This window comes from Mesoplodon bidens (genome assembly GCF_964165515.1).
Source record: "Mesoplodon bidens genome assembly, chromosome: 11".
Classification (NCBI taxonomy): domain Eukaryota; kingdom Metazoa; phylum Chordata; class Mammalia; order Artiodactyla; family Ziphiidae; genus Mesoplodon; species Mesoplodon bidens.
This window is the reverse complement of record NC_138167.1, coordinates 11,940,630-11,963,497: the sequence shown is the minus strand read 5'-3', so window position 1 is coordinate 11,963,497 and position 22,868 is coordinate 11,940,630. Positions and strand designations below refer to the sequence as shown.

The 22,868-nt window shown below is 40.8% G+C and overlaps 1 protein-coding gene across 1 annotated transcript in view; it reads right to left on the bottom strand.

The window, feature by feature from the left end:
• DERA (deoxyribose-phosphate aldolase) overlaps positions 1–22,441 on the bottom strand; it is a 108,070-nt gene extending 85,629 nt beyond the window's left edge. The window contains exon 1 of the mRNA XM_081248833.1: positions 22,335–22,441. Coding sequence (XP_081104959.1) covers positions 22,335–22,365 — 31 coding nt within the window. The 5' untranslated portion in view covers positions 22,366–22,441. The remainder of the gene's footprint in view (positions 1–22,334) is intronic.
• Positions 22,442–22,868: the final 427 nt, after the last annotated feature.

Here is a 22,868-nt window from a genome sequence, read left to right as displayed (position 1 = left end):
TTGGTATTACATCCCTGGTGCTATTTTTCTGATTATATAGACGGTTGTTAACAAATTGACCACTTACTTGCTCCCCTTTCCCAAGTAATACTGATATATCTACTCAAATTTATAAGCCCTCTGCCCAGAATACTATTCCCTCATTCTCACCTGGCAAGCTCCTTTCTCATCCTTCAGATATCAGTTTAATCATTCTCTATGAAGCTTTCCCTGACACCCCGTATACATTAGGTGCCTCTAATAACATGCTCTCTCAACACCCTGTACTACTTCTGTGGTCAAGATTATCATAGAGAAAACACAGTGAAAGTTGAAATCCAGAGCTACCACCCTTCCCTTCCTCTACCCTCAGAACACTAGCAGTCTAGCCTCTGTTCCCCCAGGCAAAAGACTGAAGGATTCAACTCTGCAGAAACGGACCAGGCCAAGGAAGACCCAAAGTTAATGAACAGCTGGGAGTCTTTCCATGAAATGTCCCAGCAGGATCATCCTATAGTTGATAAGCCCCACTCATGCCCAAAGAGCATCTAATGAGCTTTTTACTGACACAAAAATTGGAGGAATTTTCCAAGGACGGCACTCATTTCTCACATCAATTATAAGTAGTGGGGTGGGGAGGCCCCCAAGACCACCGTCGGGTTTGATAATTTACTAAAAGGACTTCTAGAACTCACTGAAAGCTAAAAAGCTGTCAATATTATACTCACAGTTACGGTTTATCACAGCAAAAGAATATGGATTAAAATCAGCCAAGGAAGAGACATACAAGGCAGAGTCCAGGAGAGTTCCAAACACAGAGATTCCAGCTGTCCCCTCTCAGTGGAATAATGACCAGCTTTAACTCCTCTTGGCAGCAATGCATGGTAATATGCAGAGTACTGCCAACAAAGGAAGCTCATCTGGGCCTCGGCATCCAGAGTTTTTATGAGGGTTTGGTCACAAAGACATGGTTACCATGCCCTGATACCCATGACCCAAAGCATTCACCATGAACCACATTGTTAGGTCATCTGGTGTGGCCCCAAACCACTCTTATCAGGCAGGACGTTTCAAGGACTTCGATATTACCTCCCAAAGCCAAAGGCAAAAACTAGAACTCTCTCTTTTTTTTTTTTTTTTTTTTTTTGCGGGTACACGGGCCTCTCACTGATGTGGCCTCTCCCGTTGCGGAGCACAGGCTCCGGACGCGCAGGCTCAGCAGCCATGGCTCACGGGCCCAGCCGCTCCGCGGCATGTGGGATCCTCCCGGACCGGGGCATGAACCCGTGTCCACTGCATCGGCAGGCAGACTCTCAACCACTGCGCCACCAGGGAAGCCCCTAGAACTCTCTTTAGATAAGACTAAATTCTCTCTAGTAATTCTCTAAGTTCCACCCTGTTACAGGCCGACCTCAGAGATCCTACAGGTGTAGTTCCAGACCACTGCAATAAAGTGAATATCGCGATAAAGTCAAACAATTTTTTGGTTTCCCAGTGTATATAAAAGTTATGCTTATACTGTACTGTAATCTATTAAGCGTGCAATAGCACTATTTCTAAAAAAATGTATATGCCTTAATTAAAAAATAACTATTGCTAAAAAATGCTAACCATCATCTGAACCTTTAGTGAATCGTAATGTTTTTTGCTGGTGAAGGGTCCTGCCATGAAGCTGATGGCTGCTGACTGATCAGGGTCGTGGTTGCTGAAGGTTGCAGTGGCTGTGGGAATTTCCTAAAATAAGACCACAGTGAAGTCTGCCACATCAGTTGACTCTTCCTTTCACCAACAATTTCTCTGTAGCATGCAACGCTGTTTGACAGCATTTGACCCACAGAAGAACTTCTTTCAAAATTGGACTCAATCTTCTTAAACCCTGCCGCGCCTTTATCAACTAAGCTTATGTAATATTCTAGATCTTCTGTTGTCATTTCAAGACTCTTCACAGTATATTCACCAGGAGTAGATTCCATCTCAGGAAACCACTGTCTTTGCTCATCCGTAAGAAGCAACTCCTCATTCGTTCAAGTTTTATCATGAGACTGCAGCAATTCAGTCACATCTTCAGGCTCCACTTCTAGTTCTCTTGCTGTTTCCACCACATCTGCAGTTACTTCCCCCCCCACCGAAGTCTTAGGCCCCTCAAAGTCATCCATGGGGGTTGGAATCATCTTCTTCCAAACTCCTGTTTATGTTGCTATTTTGACCTCTTCCCATGAATCATGAATGTTCTTAGTGACATCTAGAATGGTGAATACTTTCCAGAAGGTTTTCAATTTACTTTGCCCAGATCCATCATAGGAATCACATGGCAGCCTTACAAAATGTGTTTCTTGAATAATAAGAATTGAAAATCAAAATTACTCCTTAATCCATGTGCTGCAGGATGGATGTTGTTGTCAGCAGGCATGAAAACAACATTAATCTCATTGTACGCCTCCATCAGAGCCCTTGGGTGACCAGGTGCATTGTCAATGAGCAGTAATATTTTGAAAGGAATATTTTCTTCTTCTGAGCGGTAGGTCTCACTGTGGATTTGAAATAGTCAGTAAACCGTATTATAAACAGATGTGCTGTCATCCAGGCTTTGTTGTTTCATTTATAGAGCACAGGCAAAGTAGATTTTGCATAATTCTCAGGATTTCAGAATGGTAAATGAGCACTGGCTTCAAACTAAAGTCACCAGCTGCATTAGCTCCTAACAAGACAGTTAATTAGCCTGCCCTTTGACACTTTGAAGCCAGGCACTGACTTTTCCTCTCTAGTTATGGAAGTCCTACACAGCATCTTCTTCCAAAATAGAGCTATTTCATCTACACTGAAAATCTGTTGTTTAGTGTAGCCACCTGCATTCTTTGAACTAGACCTTCTGGATAACTTGCTGCAGCTTCTACATCAGCACTTGCTGCTTCACCTTGCACTTTGATGTTTTGGAGATGGATTCTTTCCTTAAACCTCATGAACCAACCTTTGCTAGCTTCAAACTTCTCTTCTGCAGCTTCCTCACCTCTCTCAGCCTTCACAGAATTGAAGAGAGCTAGGGCCTAGTTCTGGATTAGAATTTCACTTAAGGCAATGTTGTGGCTGGTTTGATCTTCTATCCAGATCACTACAATCTTCTCCATATCAGCAATAAGGCTGCTTCGCTGTCTTATCGTTTGTGTATTCACTGGAGTAGCACTTTTAAGTTCCTTCAAGAACTTTTCTTTGGCATTCACAACTTGATTGTTCGGTGCAAGAGGCCTATCAGCATTCCTCTCTCACTAAGCTTAATCATTTCTAGCTTTTGATTTAAAATGAGAGATGTGCAACTCTTCCTTTCACTTGAACGCTTACAGGCCATTGTAGAGTTATTAATTGGCCTGATTTCAATACTGTTGAGCCACAGGGAATAGGAAGGCCTGAGGAGAGGGAGAGAGATGGGGGAACGGCAGGTTGGTAGAGCAGTCAGAACACACACAACGATTATTGATTAAGTTTGCCATCTTATATGAGTGTGGTTCGTGGCGCCCCAAAACAATTACAACAGTAACATCAAAGATCCCAAGTCACAGATTACCATAACAAATATAATAACAATGAAAAAGTTTGAAATATTGCAAGGGTTACCAAAACGTGACAGAGAGACAAGAAATGAGCAAACGCTGTTGGAAAATGATGGGGATAGACTTGCTCGACGCAGGGTTGCCACAAACCTTCAATTTGTAAAAAGCACAACTTCTGCCAAGTACACTAAAGTGCAATAAAACAAGGCATTCCTATATTTCATTTTCCCTCTATTTCAGAAATGTCATTAGAAAGTATACCATTATACTCCTAAAAGGCACAACATCTCCCTTCTATAGACCACCAGAACTTACATTCTGGACTCAGACTTAACATATGGACTTACAATATAACTGACATTTCACCATATCCCAGACGCTTTGCTTTGTAAGGACAGCAGAAAAAAATCTAAGAAGCAAGAAGACAAAAAGTCCTTTACATTTTCTTTTACACTCTACCTAGCCTATTTTTTGCCTTTATAAAACAGATTCACTCTATCAGCCTAAATCAAGCATTGGTTCTTCAGTCTCTATACCTGTTACTTTTCCATGCAAAGCAAGTTAGGAAGCTTCATGGGCTCATATATGCTTGTCGAATTTGGAAACCACATGTTTTTCAGACAAATTAACATCTTAAATAAATTTGTTAATAGTTTCCCATAATACAAGACACTCCATTGCCAAGATCTTGGTTTTACCACTCTACTGTACACTCTCGTAAAGACACATCATAAAACTTACTAAACCACATTTGGATTTCCAAATACTTAGCCTTTCAATTCAATGTACTCTGAGAAAACTTCTAAACAGTTTCTCCAAGCCCCTAAGTGTGCCTAATGTTCAGAAGCAATCGTTAGACCTCAGAGAAATTCATCAAGCAGCTGGAAAACTTTGGCCCCCTATTGGTAAAGATCCATCTCTCAGTCCTTTGAGAAGATCTGATTAATTACTCTAGGAGCTAAGAGCCTCAGAGAAAACCTATTTAACTCTTTCCTCTCGATGACAGACTTGATTACAGACTTTCCTAAATTAAAATCTGAAAGCATCCCAAAACGCTCTGGGCATTTTTTTTTTAATAGAAAACATTATTCATAAAGCTGCTACCCATGCTGGACATCGTGCTAGTCACACAAGCTAGAGTCTGCAAGGATTCTTACATGCTAGGACAGACCTGCACATGACTAATCCTATCAAAATATCATAAGCATAATTTAAAGGCTACATGATAGAACTAAAAATAATAATAAAAACTACTTCATTTAAATTTAAATAAGTATGTTAATCTCCCCCCAAAAAAGAACGAATAAATATGTTAATGGAAGTTTATGAGTTCATATTATTCCTGACACTTCACCTTTTAGGCAAATACTTTTTAAATGACCTCTGGAGAATCACTACAATTTTGCTATTAAAATTTGTTTATTTCAATTTTGAAACCAATGTCCACTTTTACCAAAAAATATCGCCGCTCTCAAGTAATAGTGTATGAGCACTTGTCTGTGATTAGTTACCTAAAATAGTCATTGGATGGCACCAATGAGACTTATCCAATAAACACTCTACAGTCTGGCTATTTATCAGTTTTCAAAAACGCTGATCACCAAAATAAATAAATAAATAAATAAAAATTTAAAAAATAAAAGAACTTAGGATGGATAAATTCCCATTGGGTGGGGAAAGCCCCTAATGATAACTACCTTTAAAACTTCCATATGAAGGGAAGCAAATCACTATAAAGGTAGTACTGAGTACAAACTTCAACCCCATTACACTCTAGCATACACTGGCATTCTGACATTCTGGCATTCCGGCATTATATTCCAGTTGGCAAATATCCTTGTTCACAATCAGTTATTCTTCGGCGCTGAGGTCAGAACTTTCCAACATTCCTATTATATCCTGTGTAAAGAGAAGGGTAAGTAATCCTTATTGTAGCTCACAACGTTCCAGGCACCATGCCTGCTGCTCTACATGTAATGACTCATTTAATCTTCACCCTGTGGCCTAGCTTTTATTCACCATGTTTTTTTAGGTGTGAAAACTCAAACATCACGGGTAGAAGAATCAGGATTTGAATCCCAGGCAGTCTGACTTCAAAGGCCAATTTCCTTTCAAAAAAGTGGCTATACTGGACTTCCCTAGCAGTCCAGTGGTTAGGACTCCACACTTCCACTGCAGGGGGCCCAGGTTTGATCACTGGTTGGGGAACTAAGGTCCCACATGTCATGCGGCGCAAACAGAAAAAAATTTAAAAAATAAATAAAAAGCTATACTTCACAACATATATATTTATTTGCAGAAAAGTTTAATCTGGGTGGTCTCGAACTACATACCCAAATTCTCAAACTGGGACAAGAGATCAACCTTTGAACCCAAAGTGAACTAAGTTTTGAAAGAAAAATAAAAAATAAACATTTATTGCATAGCTACTGTACGTACCATACATGCCTTCTATCACCTTCTCACTACCTTCTTATTTACAGAAAATATCAAACGCTTTCCATATCCCTGCATACCACAGTCGCCCGCTCTCCAATAATATCTTTATCTGTGTTTAAATACATATATTTAAACACATGCAGGAGGAGCTTGGGATGTAGGTGTACCCCTAAAACAGCAGGCATCTAACATGGGCTAAAATATGGATAAAGAAGATGTAGCACATATATATAACGGAATATTACTCAGTCATAAAAGGAAATGAAATTGAGTTATTTGTAGTGAGGTGGATGGACCTAGAGTCTGTCATACAGAGTGAAGTAAGTCAGAAAGAGAAAAACAAATACCGTATGCTAACACATAGATATGGAATTTAAGAAAAAAAAAAAAAAGCTTCTGAAGAACCTAGGGGCAGGACAGGAATAAAGATGCAGACCTACTAGAGAATGGACTTGAGGACACGGGGAGGGGAAAGGGTAAGCTGGGATGAAGTGAGAGAGTGGTATGGGCACATATACACTACCAAATGTAAAACAGATAGCTAGTGGGAAGCAGCCGCATAGCACAGGGAGATCAGCTCAATGCTTTATGACCACCTAGAGGTGTGGGATAGGGAGGGTGGGAGGGAGACGTAAGAGGGAGGAGATATGGGGATGTATGTATATGTATAACTGATTCACTTTGTTATACAGCAGAAACTAATACACCATTGTAAAGCAACTATACTCCAATAAAGATGTTAAAAAAATAAAATAAAACACCCTGGCTGTAGCAGACAGGACTCCAGTTGACACAGCCTTCCAAAACCAACAAACCAACCCCGTCACATTATGGAGCACCGTGACTGCCAACAATGCCTGGGAACCTCTGTTCAAAACTGAACTCGAGTGGCAATCACCACGTGCTGATTCAAAACACTGCTTCCCGGGGCTTCCCTGGTGGCGCAGTGGTTGAGAGTCCGCCTGCTGATGCAGGGTACATGGGTTCGTGTCCCACTCCGGGAAGATCCCACATGCTGCGGAGCAGCTGGGCCCGTGAGCCATGGCCCCGCAACGGGAGACGCCACAATGGTGAGAGGCCCGCGTCCGCAAAAACAAAAATAATAAATAAATAAATAAATAATAACATTTGGAGATTATCTATAGATTTCCTGTCTACCTTCATTGGTTTCCAATTAAGACTGGTAATTAGCAGTTGGTCATATATGGAATGTGAGGTTATATGAAGAATAACAAACGTAAGTATGAAAAATTAAAAATAAGTATATAAAGAGGCAAGGTAGTTCTGAGGTTAAGAGCAGTCTCCCAAGTCACACAGACTAGGGCTGAGTCCCAGCCCACCACTGTTGCCAGCTATACGATTATAGGTAAGATGCCTTACCTCTCAAAACCCAGCCCCCTCACTTTGTAAAATCAGGATAAAAATGGTATTGACTATATAAAATTGTTGGGAGGAAGAAAGTACAGGCTAATGCATGTACTTAGCTATATGACTTTGTGTATTTTAAGGACTCAATCAATATTAACTTTTATTGTAATGGTATTCATAGTACCATCTTCATGAAAGCAAGAGCATCTCCCTTTCAAAATATTCTAAGCAAATCAAGTTTAACTTTGTCAGCATGATAATGATCAAGTAGTTCTGTAACAATACAGTGTTCTAGAGATAAATATCAAAGTAGTAGGGGCAAAATAGTATGACGTCAGTTTGGATTTACTTTCAAATACTATAGCAAAGAGGGGGACTAGTAAAGCAAGTGCGGCAAACTATGACTGTTGAATCTAGGGGATAGGTATATGGTTCATTACCACAATCTCTCCATCTCTATGAATGTTTGAAAACCTTCATAATAAAAAGGTAAAAAACAGTCAATTGGTTTGTCAACAGATACTTATTAAGAACACTCCAGGAGCTCAACACAGAACTGGTGCCATGAGACAAACTAACTATTGTTTAAAAAAAAAAAAATCAGGCAAGCAGCAACTGTTCCTTTCTGGCATGTCACCAAGAAGCATAGGCTAAGTAAAGAGAAGGGCTCTGATCTGTGAATAGAGATTTCACAGCATCACAGATGGCGTTTATGCACCCGACTTACTGGAGAGCCTCAGTCTTTCTTAACCACAGTTCCTCATCTGAACCAGAGAACAAATAATAAATCTGAGTGACTTTCTCATTCCTCCCAGGAGAGAACTAGTACCCTTCTAAATGCACCAGAGAAAAACTGTTTCATTATACATGATGCCTTAGGCATTAAGGCTTAATGCCTTAGGGCATTAAGGCTTAATTCTCTTGCAGACCCCAACTGTGGAAGGCCGCTGGAACCTCCACTCAGAACCCTCTTGCTCTTAGTTTTCTCACAATTCTAGAAACTTCGATGCTCTTGTTTCTAGCCTAGTGCATATTCAAAACAGCAAATCAGAAGGTGGAGATCTCCATAGCAGAAGAGTGACATCCTGATCACACGAGAGGAATCAAAAACTTATTAAAAATACACTCAGGGCTTCTCTGGTGGCTCAGTGGTTGAGAGTCCGCCTGCTGATGCAGGGGACACGCGTTCGTGCCCCGGTCCGGGAGGATCCCACCTGCCGCGGAGCGGCTGGGCCCATGAGCCATGGCCGCTGAGCCTGCGCGTCCGGAGCCTGTGCTCCACAACGGGAGAGTCGACAACGGTGAGAGGCCCGCGTACCACAAAAAAATAAAATAAAAATACACTCAGTGAACCAAAAAAGCAGAGCAGCCCAGGCACTTTAGAGAAAAGTGGCTCTAAAAGCCTCAGGAGTCCATTTATACCTTTTATTACTGAAAGCTAATATTTACTGAGTACTTACGATACAGAGTACTTACAAGGACTTAACATGCTTGTAATGATGATCCTCCAAGTCGCCAAAAAACAATTAAATTTTACCTAGTGCACTCTACTTCACACAGAGGCTAAACCTTCAGAGTTCTGCTTCTCCACGGTATGATAGTGGGCAAGTTTAATTTCATTCTATTTATACGTTTTTTTTAAATTACTATGATGCCTATATACTACCTATTAGGCAAAAACATCTTTTTAAAGATACTTAAGTTTAGGAAAATTTCATCCTAAATGGCATAAATTTTAAACATTTCATACTTTGAAAGAGTAAAACCTCCATACTGATTCATTTTCCAAAGTTTTCAGGTAGGTATGCCTGTTATGTAGGAGTTATCATCTTTGGTGTTAAGGAACAAGTAATCAACATGGTGAGAAGCAAAGTTACAGAGAAAAAAAGAAAATCTAAATAATTTAAAAGACATCTACTAAACAAGAGGAATAAGAGAAGGTTTCAGGAGAGTGGAGGGATTTAAGCTTGACCTCCAAGGGGGAAGGTGTGGGTAACAGGAACAGGCCAAATGATCCAGGATCCTCAAAGAGAGAGAGCAAAATGTCTGGGCTTCGCACAACAGGCATTGTAAGTTGCTAGAAAAGGCACTAATGCTTCTTTATTCATTCACTTAACACTAATACAAACAATTACAGGCACCATGAAAACTACTGTTCTATGTAATATGAGGGACACAGAGACCCAACAAACACAGATGCTACCCTCAAGCAGCTTATTATATAAAGCATCACTACAACATGCAAACACAGGACAGAAATCAGTAGGTGCCGTAAGACAAGGCAAAGGACCTCGGGAGATGAGTAGTGAACAGCAGAGGAAATGAAGCAAGCCTTTAACAGAGGAGGTGAAATAATGAAAGCTGTATTTTCGGAAGATTACTGGAATAATGGCTACCATTTATTGGTCACTCATCAAGTTAAGCATGAGGTAACTATATTTCTCATTGAATATTCACACTAATTCTGCCACGAAGACATCAGGTCCATTTTATAGATAAGGAAACTGAACCTTAGAGATTAAAGTACTTATCCAAGGTCACACAGCACATGTCAGGGCTAAGATTCAAACAGGTCTCTATGATTCCAAACTCAAGCTATTTCTACGATGCTGTATATAAAATCTTTAGAGTGAAAAGCATATTTACTTAATTCAACTATTTGACATGCAACTTTAACAGATTTTAACAGACATTTCCACTTCCAGTCTTGCAAGAATTCCTATGTGGCTAAACCCATTCATGACCTCCTGACAGCACTATTTTTTTTTTTTAATATATGGTTCAGTTACTTAAAAGGATTCATTCTTTTTTTTAAATTTTATATTGGGGCTTCCCTGGTGGCGCAGTGGTTGAGAGTCTGCCTGCCGATGCAGGGGACACGGGTTCGTGCCCCAGTCCGGGAAGATCCCACATGCCGCGGAGCAGCTGGGCCCGTGAGCCATGGCGCTGAGCCTGCGCGTCCGGAGCCTGTGCTCCGCAACGGGAGAGGCCACAACAGTGAGAGGCCCGCATACCGCAAAAAAAAAAAAAAAAAAAAAAAAAAAAAAATTTTATATTGGAGTATAGTTGATTAACAATGTTGTGTTAGTTTCAGCAAAGTGATTCAGTTATACATATACATGTATCTATTCTTTTTCCAATTCTTTTCCCATTTACGTTGTTATATAATATTGAGCAGAGTTCCCTGAGCCATACAGTAGGTGACAGGACTATTTGACTGTCCCCCCAATTCAAATACGCCTTTCTACTAAAGACTGCAACTACATTAATTTGACTAAGTCAGATTTTATATTTTTCATGAAATGGAAATACATCTTAAAGGAGCCAAATCATCAAAATAGCAAATATGAGAACATAAGCGTAATTTGTTCTATTTGAACAAAAATCTATAAGGAAAAGTTTAATCAAATATGGATTTTCCTGGGGCAGATGAGAAAGACCACTGTCATGACTTGGATATGCGATAGAATGAGCAAAGTGTAGGAACAGAAGAAAAGAGGAAGAGGTCAATCTACAAGGTACTTTTTATGAATGAAACACTAAGACTATGATCAATACTCTGCCATGCAGAGGAATGAATACAAAATAAAAGGCTCTGCTTGCATGAAAGACTTGTGAAGTCCAGATGCACATTCATGAAACATCTAGAGAGAAAGAAAATACATAATAATGTATTTCTTTATGTCTAATCATCACAGAATGTGGGGGGTGGGGTATAAAAACTGATCACTGGAACTTAGAGCCTTGAAAGCCCGGGAGGACTGTGATGACCAGAGAAGGGGGGACAGGTATGAATTCCAAGCACAGAGACCATCGCAGATCTACAGTTCCACAGAATGGTAACTCTAAGTAATGACCAGAAGACTCAAAGAACTTCAGAACCAGAAGGACTCTCAGAGATCATGTGCCTGTATTTTGTTTTGTTTTCTCAATAGACTTCATTCTTTGAAGAAGTTTGAGGTTCCCAGCAAAACTGAGTGGAAGGTACAGAGACTTCCCATTTACCCCCCGCCCCACACAGGCATACCCTCCCCATTATCCATGTCCCCCGCCAGAGTGGCACATCTGTTACAACAGATCAACGAACATTGTCATATGTCTGTTTCACCAATTCGGAAAGCACAAGCCAGGGCACTGGAGTCCCCTACCCAAGGTCACATGGCCAGATGCTGTCAGAGAAAGGACCAAAATGCCTGGGTCCCAATCCTGTATCCTCTCCTGATAAACCACAATGCACTGGGTGAAGCATACATGGCCAAGTACAGATCCCCTGACATTCACTACACAGGATGCCTGACTTCACTTGACCTGTAAACGTACTCTTGTCGGCACCAAAACAATTTAACTCTCTTTCAGAAGCAGAGAGAAGTCTGCTTTTTCTCTGAGGCATCTTCCATATTATCAGCACCAATGCCTAATGTCTAGACTCTACATGCTAATCACTAAGTCCCACAGCTTCTCTATTTTATGTAGTTACTGGCATAATATTACAACCAGTCAAACAATATTCATCTGCAGAATGAAACTGTGATTTTTTTCTTCCTGGAGCCAGATCCATGAGGTGTTTTCACTGATAAAACCCATACGAGATCTCTGCCTCATGCAAGAGATTTCCCACAGTATTTTTTTTTTTTTTTTTTTTTTTGCGGTACGCAGGCCTCTCACTGTTGTGGCCTCTCCCGTTGCGGCCGGACACGCAGGCTCAGCGGCCATGGCTCACGGGCCCAGCCACTCCGCGGCATGTGGGATCTTCCCGGACCGGGGCACGAACCCGTGTCCCCTGCATCGGCAGGCGGACTCTCAACCACTGCGCCACCAGGGAAGCCCCCCACAGTATTTTTAAATGTTAGTAATAAATATCAATACAATGTTGACGGGTTCATTGTTTGAAACAGGGCAACTGCATATCCCAAGGATGAGCAAAGTCTGCTTTCCCTGGCAAGAGTAAAGCTCTGTGCTTTCCCAGTGACACTTCAAAGTTTGATGAAGAGAAGCTTCTCAAGGGCGGGGCCTCCCAACTTCTGTGGCCCTCGTCTGGATAGTGCCGAGTACGCACTAGGTACTCTACATATATGTGCTGGATGGAAGGGTTTGAGAGTATAATAATAATTACCTCCTGAGAGTCAAAACTTTTTGAAAAAGGAAAATAAACTCTGCTTATAAAGATACAAGACTAAAATACATTTCTTGTTTCTTTGGAAAATTATCAGAAGCATTTCAGTTTCTCCCTAAATACTGAAGAAAAAAGAAACTCTCCCCCCAAAACGCCAAAATATACAGAGTTGGAGCTACGTTGCCAAATACAAATATATAGAGGATTGTCCCCTTCCTCCCTGAGTCCACAATACAAACTTAATAATCTCCAAGGAAATATGAATATGTTTTCTCCCACCAGAAAACTAACTAAATTACTCTTTCTGGTGGACAACATCACATCTGCGGGCATTGGCATCTTCAGGGTCTGCCCCCTCCAGTCTCTGAGACCATGGAGAAGATACTCTCGGATAAGTTTCCAAAATCATCATCAGGACCACTGTTTGACTATATTTTTCCATTTAGCCACTGGCATTATTTGAATAAAATATGCTCCATTTCAGATACAATGCACTTTTCAGATATATACACCTACACCTGCCTTACACTCCTGATTTTTCCAACATGCCTTCACAATATGCTTTGCACGTTTGGTGACATATTTCGACTAGAAAATAAAAGGCTAAATTGTCCCCAAATTTGCTTGCAGAAGCTTTGGTAACGAAATATAAAAAACTATGACATATAAAAGATATTAACGTAAAGGTGAAAGTGACAGAGAAAGGATTTCTCAACAAAGTAATCCAGTCGTCCCTCGGTATCCACAGGATTCGTCCCGGGAGTCCCACGGATACCAAAATCTACAGATGCTCAAATACCTTACAGAAAATGGCACAGTACAATCAGCCCTTTAGGGATGCGGAACCCGCGGATACAAGCCAACTGAATACAGTAACGGAAGATTCCCTGAAACTCTAATTGATGTGGGTCACTCTGGCTTACTGCAGGGTTCTCAATCTGCAGTGTTCATGAGAACCATCTGGGGAGCTTGTGAAATGTAGATTCCTGGGCTCCTCCTCTCATACGAGTAACGCAAGCTATTGTGGAGCTCAGGAATCTGCATTTTTAACAAGCGTCTCAGGTGATCCTGATTCAGGGCCAGAGCCCAGCCGAGCTCCTACAAAGCTAACGGTAAATGGAGGTAACGCAAATGTATTGGAATAAATCAGCAAAGACAGAGACTGAGTCTCAAGTCCAGTACTGCCTCTAACCAGCCCTGTGACCATAGCTTTACCTTCCTTAGGTCCCCATTTACTTGTCTGTAATACAAGGTATTATCTGTGAGACTGATACCTAAGATGTCTTCCTGCTGTGAAACTGTGACATGTTTTAAAAAAAAAAAAAAAAAAAGGTAGCTTTATAAATGCGGACACTATTTATTTCCCTAGGAAACAGTGTTTGACATATTCCTAAGTAATGTTTATACAAGGATCTCTACATCAGAGATAATAGTCTGTAGACTTTAAACATGCCAGACACCTAGTTCAATGCCAAATGTTAGACACTGAATGAAATCACACACTTACACACACACAAACACACCTCTATGCTGTGGCCATGGGGCAGGAGTTGTGTCCACTAGGTGTTCAGTTGCAAAGCTTACCTGAATCTGAATTACAAGAGCGGTTAATTTGAATATTTTTACCAGACATTAAACACCACAATCTTGACATTATTAACCACATTCCAGGAGAACCAAAGCACCACTTAAGTGGCACCTTTTTAGGAAGTAATTACCAGAGGCTGCTCTTATCTCAGACTTTGCTTTAGGGGAAGTAGGCCTGACTCTACAAAGACAGAAGTTGCAGCCCGGGAGAGTCTCAACACTTACAAATCTGTATAGTTTGCTGGAGCGGAGATGAAACATTTATCCTTCTTGTGCGACCACTTCGGTTTCCAGGGAAATGACTATTCATGGCTGCGGCAGGCAGAGGAGAGGTACATCCACAGATGCACACACACCACACACCAAAGTTAACTGAAAAATTTCAAAGTGCCTTTTTATGCCTTTAACTCAAAGATGAACACATTTCAAGGTGACCCAATCCTCCAGTGACAGGCAGCGTTTTAAAGGGGTCAGCGCTCTCCACTTAAACAATTTCTAGTGACACGTCTAAATCGCATCCTCCAGGGCTCTCTCCGCCGTCTCGTTGACTAATCTTTCTTTCCCGGCAGAGGTATCCCATTTCAAATGAGCGCCTGAACTTCGTGTTCCCTCCTAACAATTAAAATCCACAGAGCTCAGATGCTTTAAAAAAAAAAAAATTTGTTTGTTTTTTTTTTAATTAGCAAGCACCATGGAAAACTTTTAATTATTTAATTATACAACAAACCCAAATGATTATAGTTCTTTCTGTTTACCAAAACAGTATCAGAATAATAAAACACAGACTCATCACTCATGCTTATAAGCAAATGGTAAAAGACGTCTAAGGTAAAATCAAAGTTTGAGTTCAGAAAAGGATGCCCAATTTAAAACCTAAAAGCGTAGACGATCGTTATATTGACTCTGTGGATGAATTTCATACATAGAATACGAAGAGTTTTTTTCTTCTTTCTTCACTAAAATATCACTGTTAGCCATTACAGAATGAGATTACATCAGAAATCTGAAAATTGGGTTCCTATAGTTAATGAAACATGCCAGGCTGTTTTGGGTAAGTTCCTTTGCAGAAACTACTCCCTGTCAAAAACATCCTTTCCAAAAACCTCCCCTGGACTATCTGTAAATTCCTCCATTAGTTTCCAATCTGATTACTTCTATATGGTCACCTGTATCCTCCTGTGATGATGTACATGACAGTGTCCCTTCGCTGACTGTGAGCTTCAGGAAAGCAGAGACCAGGCTATGGTCACTCTGGTATCCCAGCCATTACCATGAGCAACAAGTAACCAGTGCCAGGAATAGCAGGAACCCTACTTCGTTTGGGGTTTTTTTTTTTTAAATGTGTATAAGTTTATAATACATAAGAATAAATTTTTTAAATGCATTCTGGTCCCCTCCCCTCCTAAACAACTGTCCTAACCCCCCACCCCGGGAGGGTGGGAGTCATTTGAGCCAGGTCAGGAGGGGGACTCACTATGGCCCACAGTGGGCTATGGGAGCCCAGCAAGCTAGGGGGGCACTTAAGCACGGGGGGTAGGTCAGAGTCCAATCGCAACACAGAGGGTGTCTGCACAAAGGGAAGGGGGAGCCAGACATGGAAGTCGAGACAAGCAGGAAAAGGAGGCTATCTACATGGATGGGCAGCCTGGCCCAGAGAGCCATAGACCTGCTGGGGGGTATCAGTGTGGGCAGCAGCCTGATGCAAGCAGTTGGAGCCCAGGCTGGATGAAGGTAGCCAGCTCAGAGTGTCAGAACCTGAGTAAGTCCAGAAGAATGTCTACTGGCCATGGAGTATGTACAGCCCAGCATGTGAAGGGATTCAAATATGCAAAGAGAGAAAAATGGAACATATCCGTGGTATTCTACTGGAATTGGAGGAATCAGTCTGAACTCCTGGTTTTCACTATATAGAGAGATATAGATAGATGGTAAGTAGACAGTTACAGAAGTAAACATGTGTGCGTGTGTGTGTGTACACATTCTCTAGCTCTACCAAGTAAGGGGATTCGGAGCAGAGACATTCCAATCACCATGCGCATACCTACCGCCCAGATCATGGCATCTAAATACCATTATCCACTGAAAGAAACCTTCCTTGCAGAAAGAGCTGACTCTAGTGCTGGGGCAGGGAAAGTATAAGATGAGCCTGGGACACCCTGTTAAGCCAAAAAAGAATGAAGTACTTCAAAAATAATGGTACACGTCAGACAGCGAGAGAAGCTAGGCTGAACGGGCTCCCCTTAGCAAAATCTAAACAATTTGAATATTAAATAATAATAGTAACAATAACAACCCATTTGGAAAAAATAGGAAACCTCAAATATATACTAATATAAACAAACATAAATAAATTGAAAATCTGCAGAGAAACAGGGTACTTAAATAGTTTCAAAGTGCCACCACACAAAATACATGTGAATTACAAAGGTTAAAAAGTAACTTTACAGTGGTGAAGCCTAGGAGACAGCACCTTAATCGAATAATCAAAATGAACACCATCAATAATGAGACAAATCAATACCATGTGCTACCTAACAGGATGCAATGAGAAGAACACAGCAGCATTTCTGTGAAATTCCTGCCAGAGATGCATAATCTGAATCTAACCACGAAAAAAACACTGCAGACAGAAACGGAGGAACATCCTATAAAATAACTGGCCCGTATGCTGCAAAAGTCAGTGAAACACTGAGCAATCATTTCAGCCTGAAGACTAAAAAGACACGACAATTAAAGGCAACATATGATTGTGAAACGGATCTTTTTGAAATAAAAACCTGTTTGGACAACTGGCCAAACGTGAATGAAGTTGGTGGATTGGATGGTAGTAATGTATCCATGTTAAAGGTCTCACTTTGAGGACTGCAGGGTTGTTGCAGCCTTTGAGGAAACTGTCCTTACCCATAGGAAATACTCAAGTATCCAGGGGTGGTGATGCATCATGTCAGTCAACCGTGTTCATCAGGTGGTTCAAAGGAAAAAGTTCTTTCTACTGCACTTACAACTTTCCTAAAAGTTTGACATTGCTTTAAAGTTTAAAAAAAAAAAAAAAGGGCTTCCCTGGTGGCGCAGTGGTTGAGAGTCCGCCTCCCGATGCAGGGGACGCGGGTTCGTGCCCCGGTCCGGGAAGATCCCACATGCCACGAAGCGGTTAGGACCATGAGCCATGGACAAAAAAAAAAAAAAAAAGTACAGCAAAAAAGTTTTGTTATTCAGGTTTATAATCAATACAGGTTTCCCCTACTATCTGAAAGTAGAAGGCTCCTAGGAAAACTTCGGTCAGCCGAACTGGCACAAAGTGAAAAGTATCACCCACTTTCCGAAAGTTCTCATTATGCCATTTCGCTTTTATGGAAGACCTATATTAGTAGGTCTAATAACTTTTCGTAAAAGCAAAAATTCTTTTGAATTTCTTTCCGTTAGTGAAAACAGGTACTAATGCAGGCATTTCATAAGTATGAGAGCTGGGGTTTTCAAAAATACAAAGAGACAAGAAAAAGAAAACAATCCAACCAATAAAAAAAAACCCTGACCACTTGGAGCTCACTCCCAGGTCCCCACCCCATGATGCTCTGAGGCACATCAGCGCACCTACCTGAAGAAATCCCAGAGGAAGGCTGGCTTTAAGATGCCACCCCAGAAAATTTCTTATTCAGTTACATCTAAGCTTACTCTCATAATCCACCAAAGTTTGGATATTTCCATTCTCCCTCAGGATAAACTTCATCTTCCCCCAAACAAATTGCAATGGTTAAGATGTGGGTTATGCAACAAGACCTACTGTATAGCACAGGGAACTCTGCTCAATATTATGTAACAACCTAAATGGGAAAAGAATTTGAAAAAGAATAGATACATGTATATATATATATATATATATATATATATATATATATATATATATATATGTAACTGAATCACTTTGCTGTACACCTGAAACTAACACAACATTGTTAACCAACTATACTCCAATATCAAATTAAAAATTTAAAAAAAGATATAGGTTATGGTAATAAAACAAAAATCTTTCACATAGACACAGGCAAATCAAAGCTAAGAAAGTCACAGTAAAATTACTCACTAGCTATCGACTTGCCTTCTCTTACATCACAGATCAAGTGCCCCAGGCAGCACCAATAGACCAATTGCAGTGGGGAAGCATGTAGTGTTAGCACCAAACCATCTAGGTGTGAATTCTGGCTCTGCCACATTAGCTCTGCCTAACTGGCTTTTGGCAAGTTACTTCAAACTCTCTATACCTCAGTTTGCACATCTGTAGAACAGAGATCATAATAAAATCTTCACAGGGCTGTTGTGAAGACTAAATGAGATAATGCAAAAAGCACTCAGTATAGTGCCTGGCACAAAACTAAAGCTCTATGGTAACCACCATCATTATACCCAGCACCTAGGCATAGTGTCTAGTGTTAAATAAAGAATTATTGTGCAAGCAACCCATGCTTTGCCTAACTTGAAAGTTTAAGATTCCAGTCAAAAAAAAAATTTTTTTAACTTTTCTAAGATAACTTTGCAGTGGAAAAATCACCACCACCAAAATCTGAAGCATTCTACACCAAAGTTATGCCTTAGCACAAGTGGCAGAAATGAGCTACTTACATTTTGATTCTCATCTAAGTTCTTAAAGGGAAAATAAAAGTTATAAGGCCAAGAGGGCCAGAACTCTGTTATGGCAACTCATTTAAGGTACAGTTTAGGCACAACTATCTAATTTCTTAAATAGACAAAACTAAATGCAAAGTAACTGCATATCACATTTGCACTTATTTTAATTGTAGTTTTGGCTCGATGCCCAGCTAGGGATCGGACCTAGCTCTGTGAAGGCAGGGACTACCCTTGTCCATCTTGTATCCCCAGAGCCCAGGGTAATACTATCCAGTTCACAATCGGTACTCAATAACTACTTTTTGGATGCGTAACAGTGCTTTCGTAAAATACAAAATCCCCGTTTTGCTTCTTGGTTTGGCAACTAATCCAAAACTGATCTCGTTTATCTGTATTTTAAGCAAATAAACTGCCCTTTCTGTTTGTTCTGACTTGGATTACAAAAAATGCCCCTACAGAGCAAAACAATCCTCAGTAATCCTGGTCCCTGATCATTCCAATTGTGGATATATGCCTAAAACAATCTCTTTTTACTGCAACACAGGAAACTCGTAGAATTGTCCCCATCCCGTCCCAGTTAAAAATCAGTTTTCAATTAGGTTTTTTCTGTTTTTCAGATATCTTTGTAAATTTCCTTTCTGAACACAAGACCTTACAGATATACAGACAGATACAGAGCAGAGACCCTTAGAAGTCACCTAATACAACACCCCCATTTTCCAGATGCCTCCAAAGAAAATCACATTTGAAAGGAAGCCACACTGCCAACATGCTTCGTAAGCCTCTTGAGATCTCTTTCAAGACAGAAGTAACAAAATTGAATTGTAACGTTATTCAGAAAAGAGGGAGAAGGTAGAGACTGCACAGCACCTGTCCACACACAAGGGCCCAGGTGGACACCCCAGTGCTCCCAAGCAAGGAGTAGTTCTAAATTCACTCCTGCATTCAGCAGGCATGTTTGTGGGCCTTCCGTGTACCGGACACTATCCTAACTGCCTGGGATACATCAATAAAGAAAAGAAAGATCGCTGCCCCTGCTGCACCTACATTTTAGCAAAACTTAACAGGCATCTAGCAGAATAAGGAAAAGAACATCATCGGTCCATTTTAATAGAATGCAAAGGGCCAGAAGCACTCCATAGAGCCATAAAGATCTTTAAGCCAGTGGTTCTCAAATCTGAGTGCATTTCAGAACCACTTTAAAACCACCAGAATGCCAGGCCCCACCCCCAGTTTCTGACTCATTAAGAGATCAATGTGGCCTGAGAATTTGCATTTCTAATGAGCTGTCACCTAATGTTAATGCTGTAGGTCCCAGAACCACACTCTGAGAACCGCTGATCTACTGTTCAAAGAAAGCGAGTAGCCTGGCCAAAGCCACAGGCTGGAGCTAGACCAGATTTAGGGTTCTTTTTCCTTCTGATTCCAAACTGGTCAAGCCTTCTCCATAGGAGGACACAGCTGTCACCTACCCACTTAACGGCAAACACTGCCCAAAGAGGTTCTTAGCTTTATGTATAAGTTGGAGAAAATGAGAAATTAATGTTTTAAGTAGAAAATATCTTAAACATAGGATTGATCACTAAACACTGACATAAAAATGAACATTAGAGGGTCTGTTCTTTCTTTCTCAGGTCCAATGAGTCCATAAAAGAATGTTTTCCTTGAAGGTTTTATCATGAGGGTCAGATTCAGTCTCAAATGAACCTATTTATTTAAAAAAAAAGTCTATTAACTAGAAGTATATACATGCACTACAATATAAATTAGTGACTGTATCAGTAATAATTTTAGTTTTTTGTTCTAATTGTATTTTCTAAAATTTTTACATTAAACATGAATTCCTTCGTAATAAGGGAATAAAAGTTTATTTCTTTAAAAAAGTGTTTATTTTAAAAAACTTTTAATTAGAAAACTATAAAAGGCATCAACTAATAAACTGCATAAATTAATACTGAATGATTTTTTTTCCTAGTACATAAATATTTCAAATAATTTATTTTAGGCCAAATCTCTGTCTGGATTAATGATTAATACCAGTGAAGGAAAAACACCCTTGAAATATATCTGATGTTATTTAAACAAAGAGAATAAAACAAAACTATGATCATTTAAATAGCTGCATAAAAATCACATTTACTATTATTCTACATAGCAATTGACTTTTGTCTATACTGTTACTTTTCAACAAATGAATGGATGTGATTCTAATTCTTGCAAATAAAGTTTAAAAAGTTCTATGTCAACTATACCTCAATAAGAAAGAGAAAGAGAATTGTGTTTCTTGAAAGAAAAATAAACTGCTAAGTTTTGGGGAAATAACAGTGCATCAAATGGCAAACAAAGTCACGCAGCCATACCCTGAAGATACCAAGGTGACTAAGACTCACAGCCCATCCCTATCCCCCATACATCATCTTTCTGGATCTTCCAATCTAGGGAACTCCTTTATTACTAAAGTCCACATTCCAAAGATAGAACTAGAGTTTAAAATATAACCTGCTAAAGGGCAGTGAGTAAAGGAGAATCAGTTCGGTGAGGAAATCACCTGCCTGTATAAAGACAAGCTCTTACCATTCGACAAAAGTTCTGGACCATCTCATGAAGCCTAGACTTCTAGTTAGAACAGTCACTTCTAAAGAAAAAAGTGTACCCGTATGACTTACATACAATTTATAGCTAATTTTCTCAAAACTGGCCCCTAAAAACAGAATTCTCCTTTTAATACTATTACTGTACATACTTACCTGGTACATTGTGAGTACCTAGTAAACTATTATATACTTACTATATATATATATATATATATATATAATACTATTATATACTTACTACGTACTCACAATGTGCCAAACAATTAACATCCTCTCATTTAATCTCCAAACCAGTTTATGAGGTAAGTGCTACTATTATAATCATTTTACAGATTAAGAAATTTAAGCACAGAGTGATTAAGTTATTTGCCCGATGTCACAGAGCTAAACTGAAGATCCAGGATACCGATATGGAAGCTATAATACTTAATCTGAGATCCTTAACCTTTGGCTCCATCATGCTTTTGCTATGTTTGAATTGCGAATTTTTCACATTTTGGGAAATCAAAACTAAGTTTTCTTGCCAGAAATATTTTAGAACATCAATGAAATGAAATAAATGAGGAAATAATCCAAGCACTTTTAGAAGTCGCTGTACTTCTAAAAATCATACAATTTACATTAAGTTATATAGTCCAGAGACAACTTTTCCAACAGCACGCTCACTCTGGGGATACGGCTGTGTTAACAATTACCTATGGAAACCCGGCATTAAATCGCACAAGATAATTCTATTAGGAGCGTGGAAGGGAGGTTTTCATCTGGTTTGTCCGGGGGTCTTTGGGGGTTTTTTGTTTGTTTGTTTGTTTTTGTTTTCGCAATGAGTTGGGAGATAAGAGTCTAATCCTTTCCTATTCCTTCCGCTTATAAATATAAGGCTTGGGAGTCAAGGTTTGCGGGGTCCAGGTGCGCAGGGGCTGTCTCCCAAGTGCGGCGTCTCCCAGGTGCGGCCGCCAAGCCTGCGCCTCCCGCCCCGGGGAGCACGCGCCCCGGGGACCCCTGGCCAGGGCACCGGGCGGCGCGAGGCTCGAAGAGACAGGGGACCGGGAGCAACGGAGAGGGGAGGGAGCGACCGCAGGCCCTTACCGAGCTCCGTGCCCCGCTGGTGCGCCGACATGGCAGAGCCACCACTGCACCGCCGGCTCCCGCGCGCCCGCCCGCTTTAGTTCTGCCCTTCCTGCTTCCGCGCGCACGCGCGCGCCGCACGCCCCGCCCTCTCCGCTCTGGGGGCGGAGCCCCCGGCCGGGCCGCGGAGGCGGGATCCCGGGTCCTTTTCTCTGCCGGGAAAATCCGTTACGCGCATTCCTCGGTCTTCTCCGCGAGGTGCGGAGCTCGCATACTAACTCCCGTAAATCATGCTGCCAGAACTCGTGGTGAAACCCTTAAGTTGCTGACTGTACTGAATAAAAGAATTTGGAGACTTTTCACAGTAGGATTACAGAACAAGAAGGGAGAGGATCCTTCCAATTACTGCCTGAGACCAGAGCTCGAGGACCCGACACCTGAACCGGGAGCGGTGATCCCTTAGCCTGGTAAGGGCGGCCAACCAGCAAACTGGGGCCCGGTGCCCTGTGACTTCTACGCTTGGCTTCCTGAAGACTCTGTGGCCTGAAAAACCAG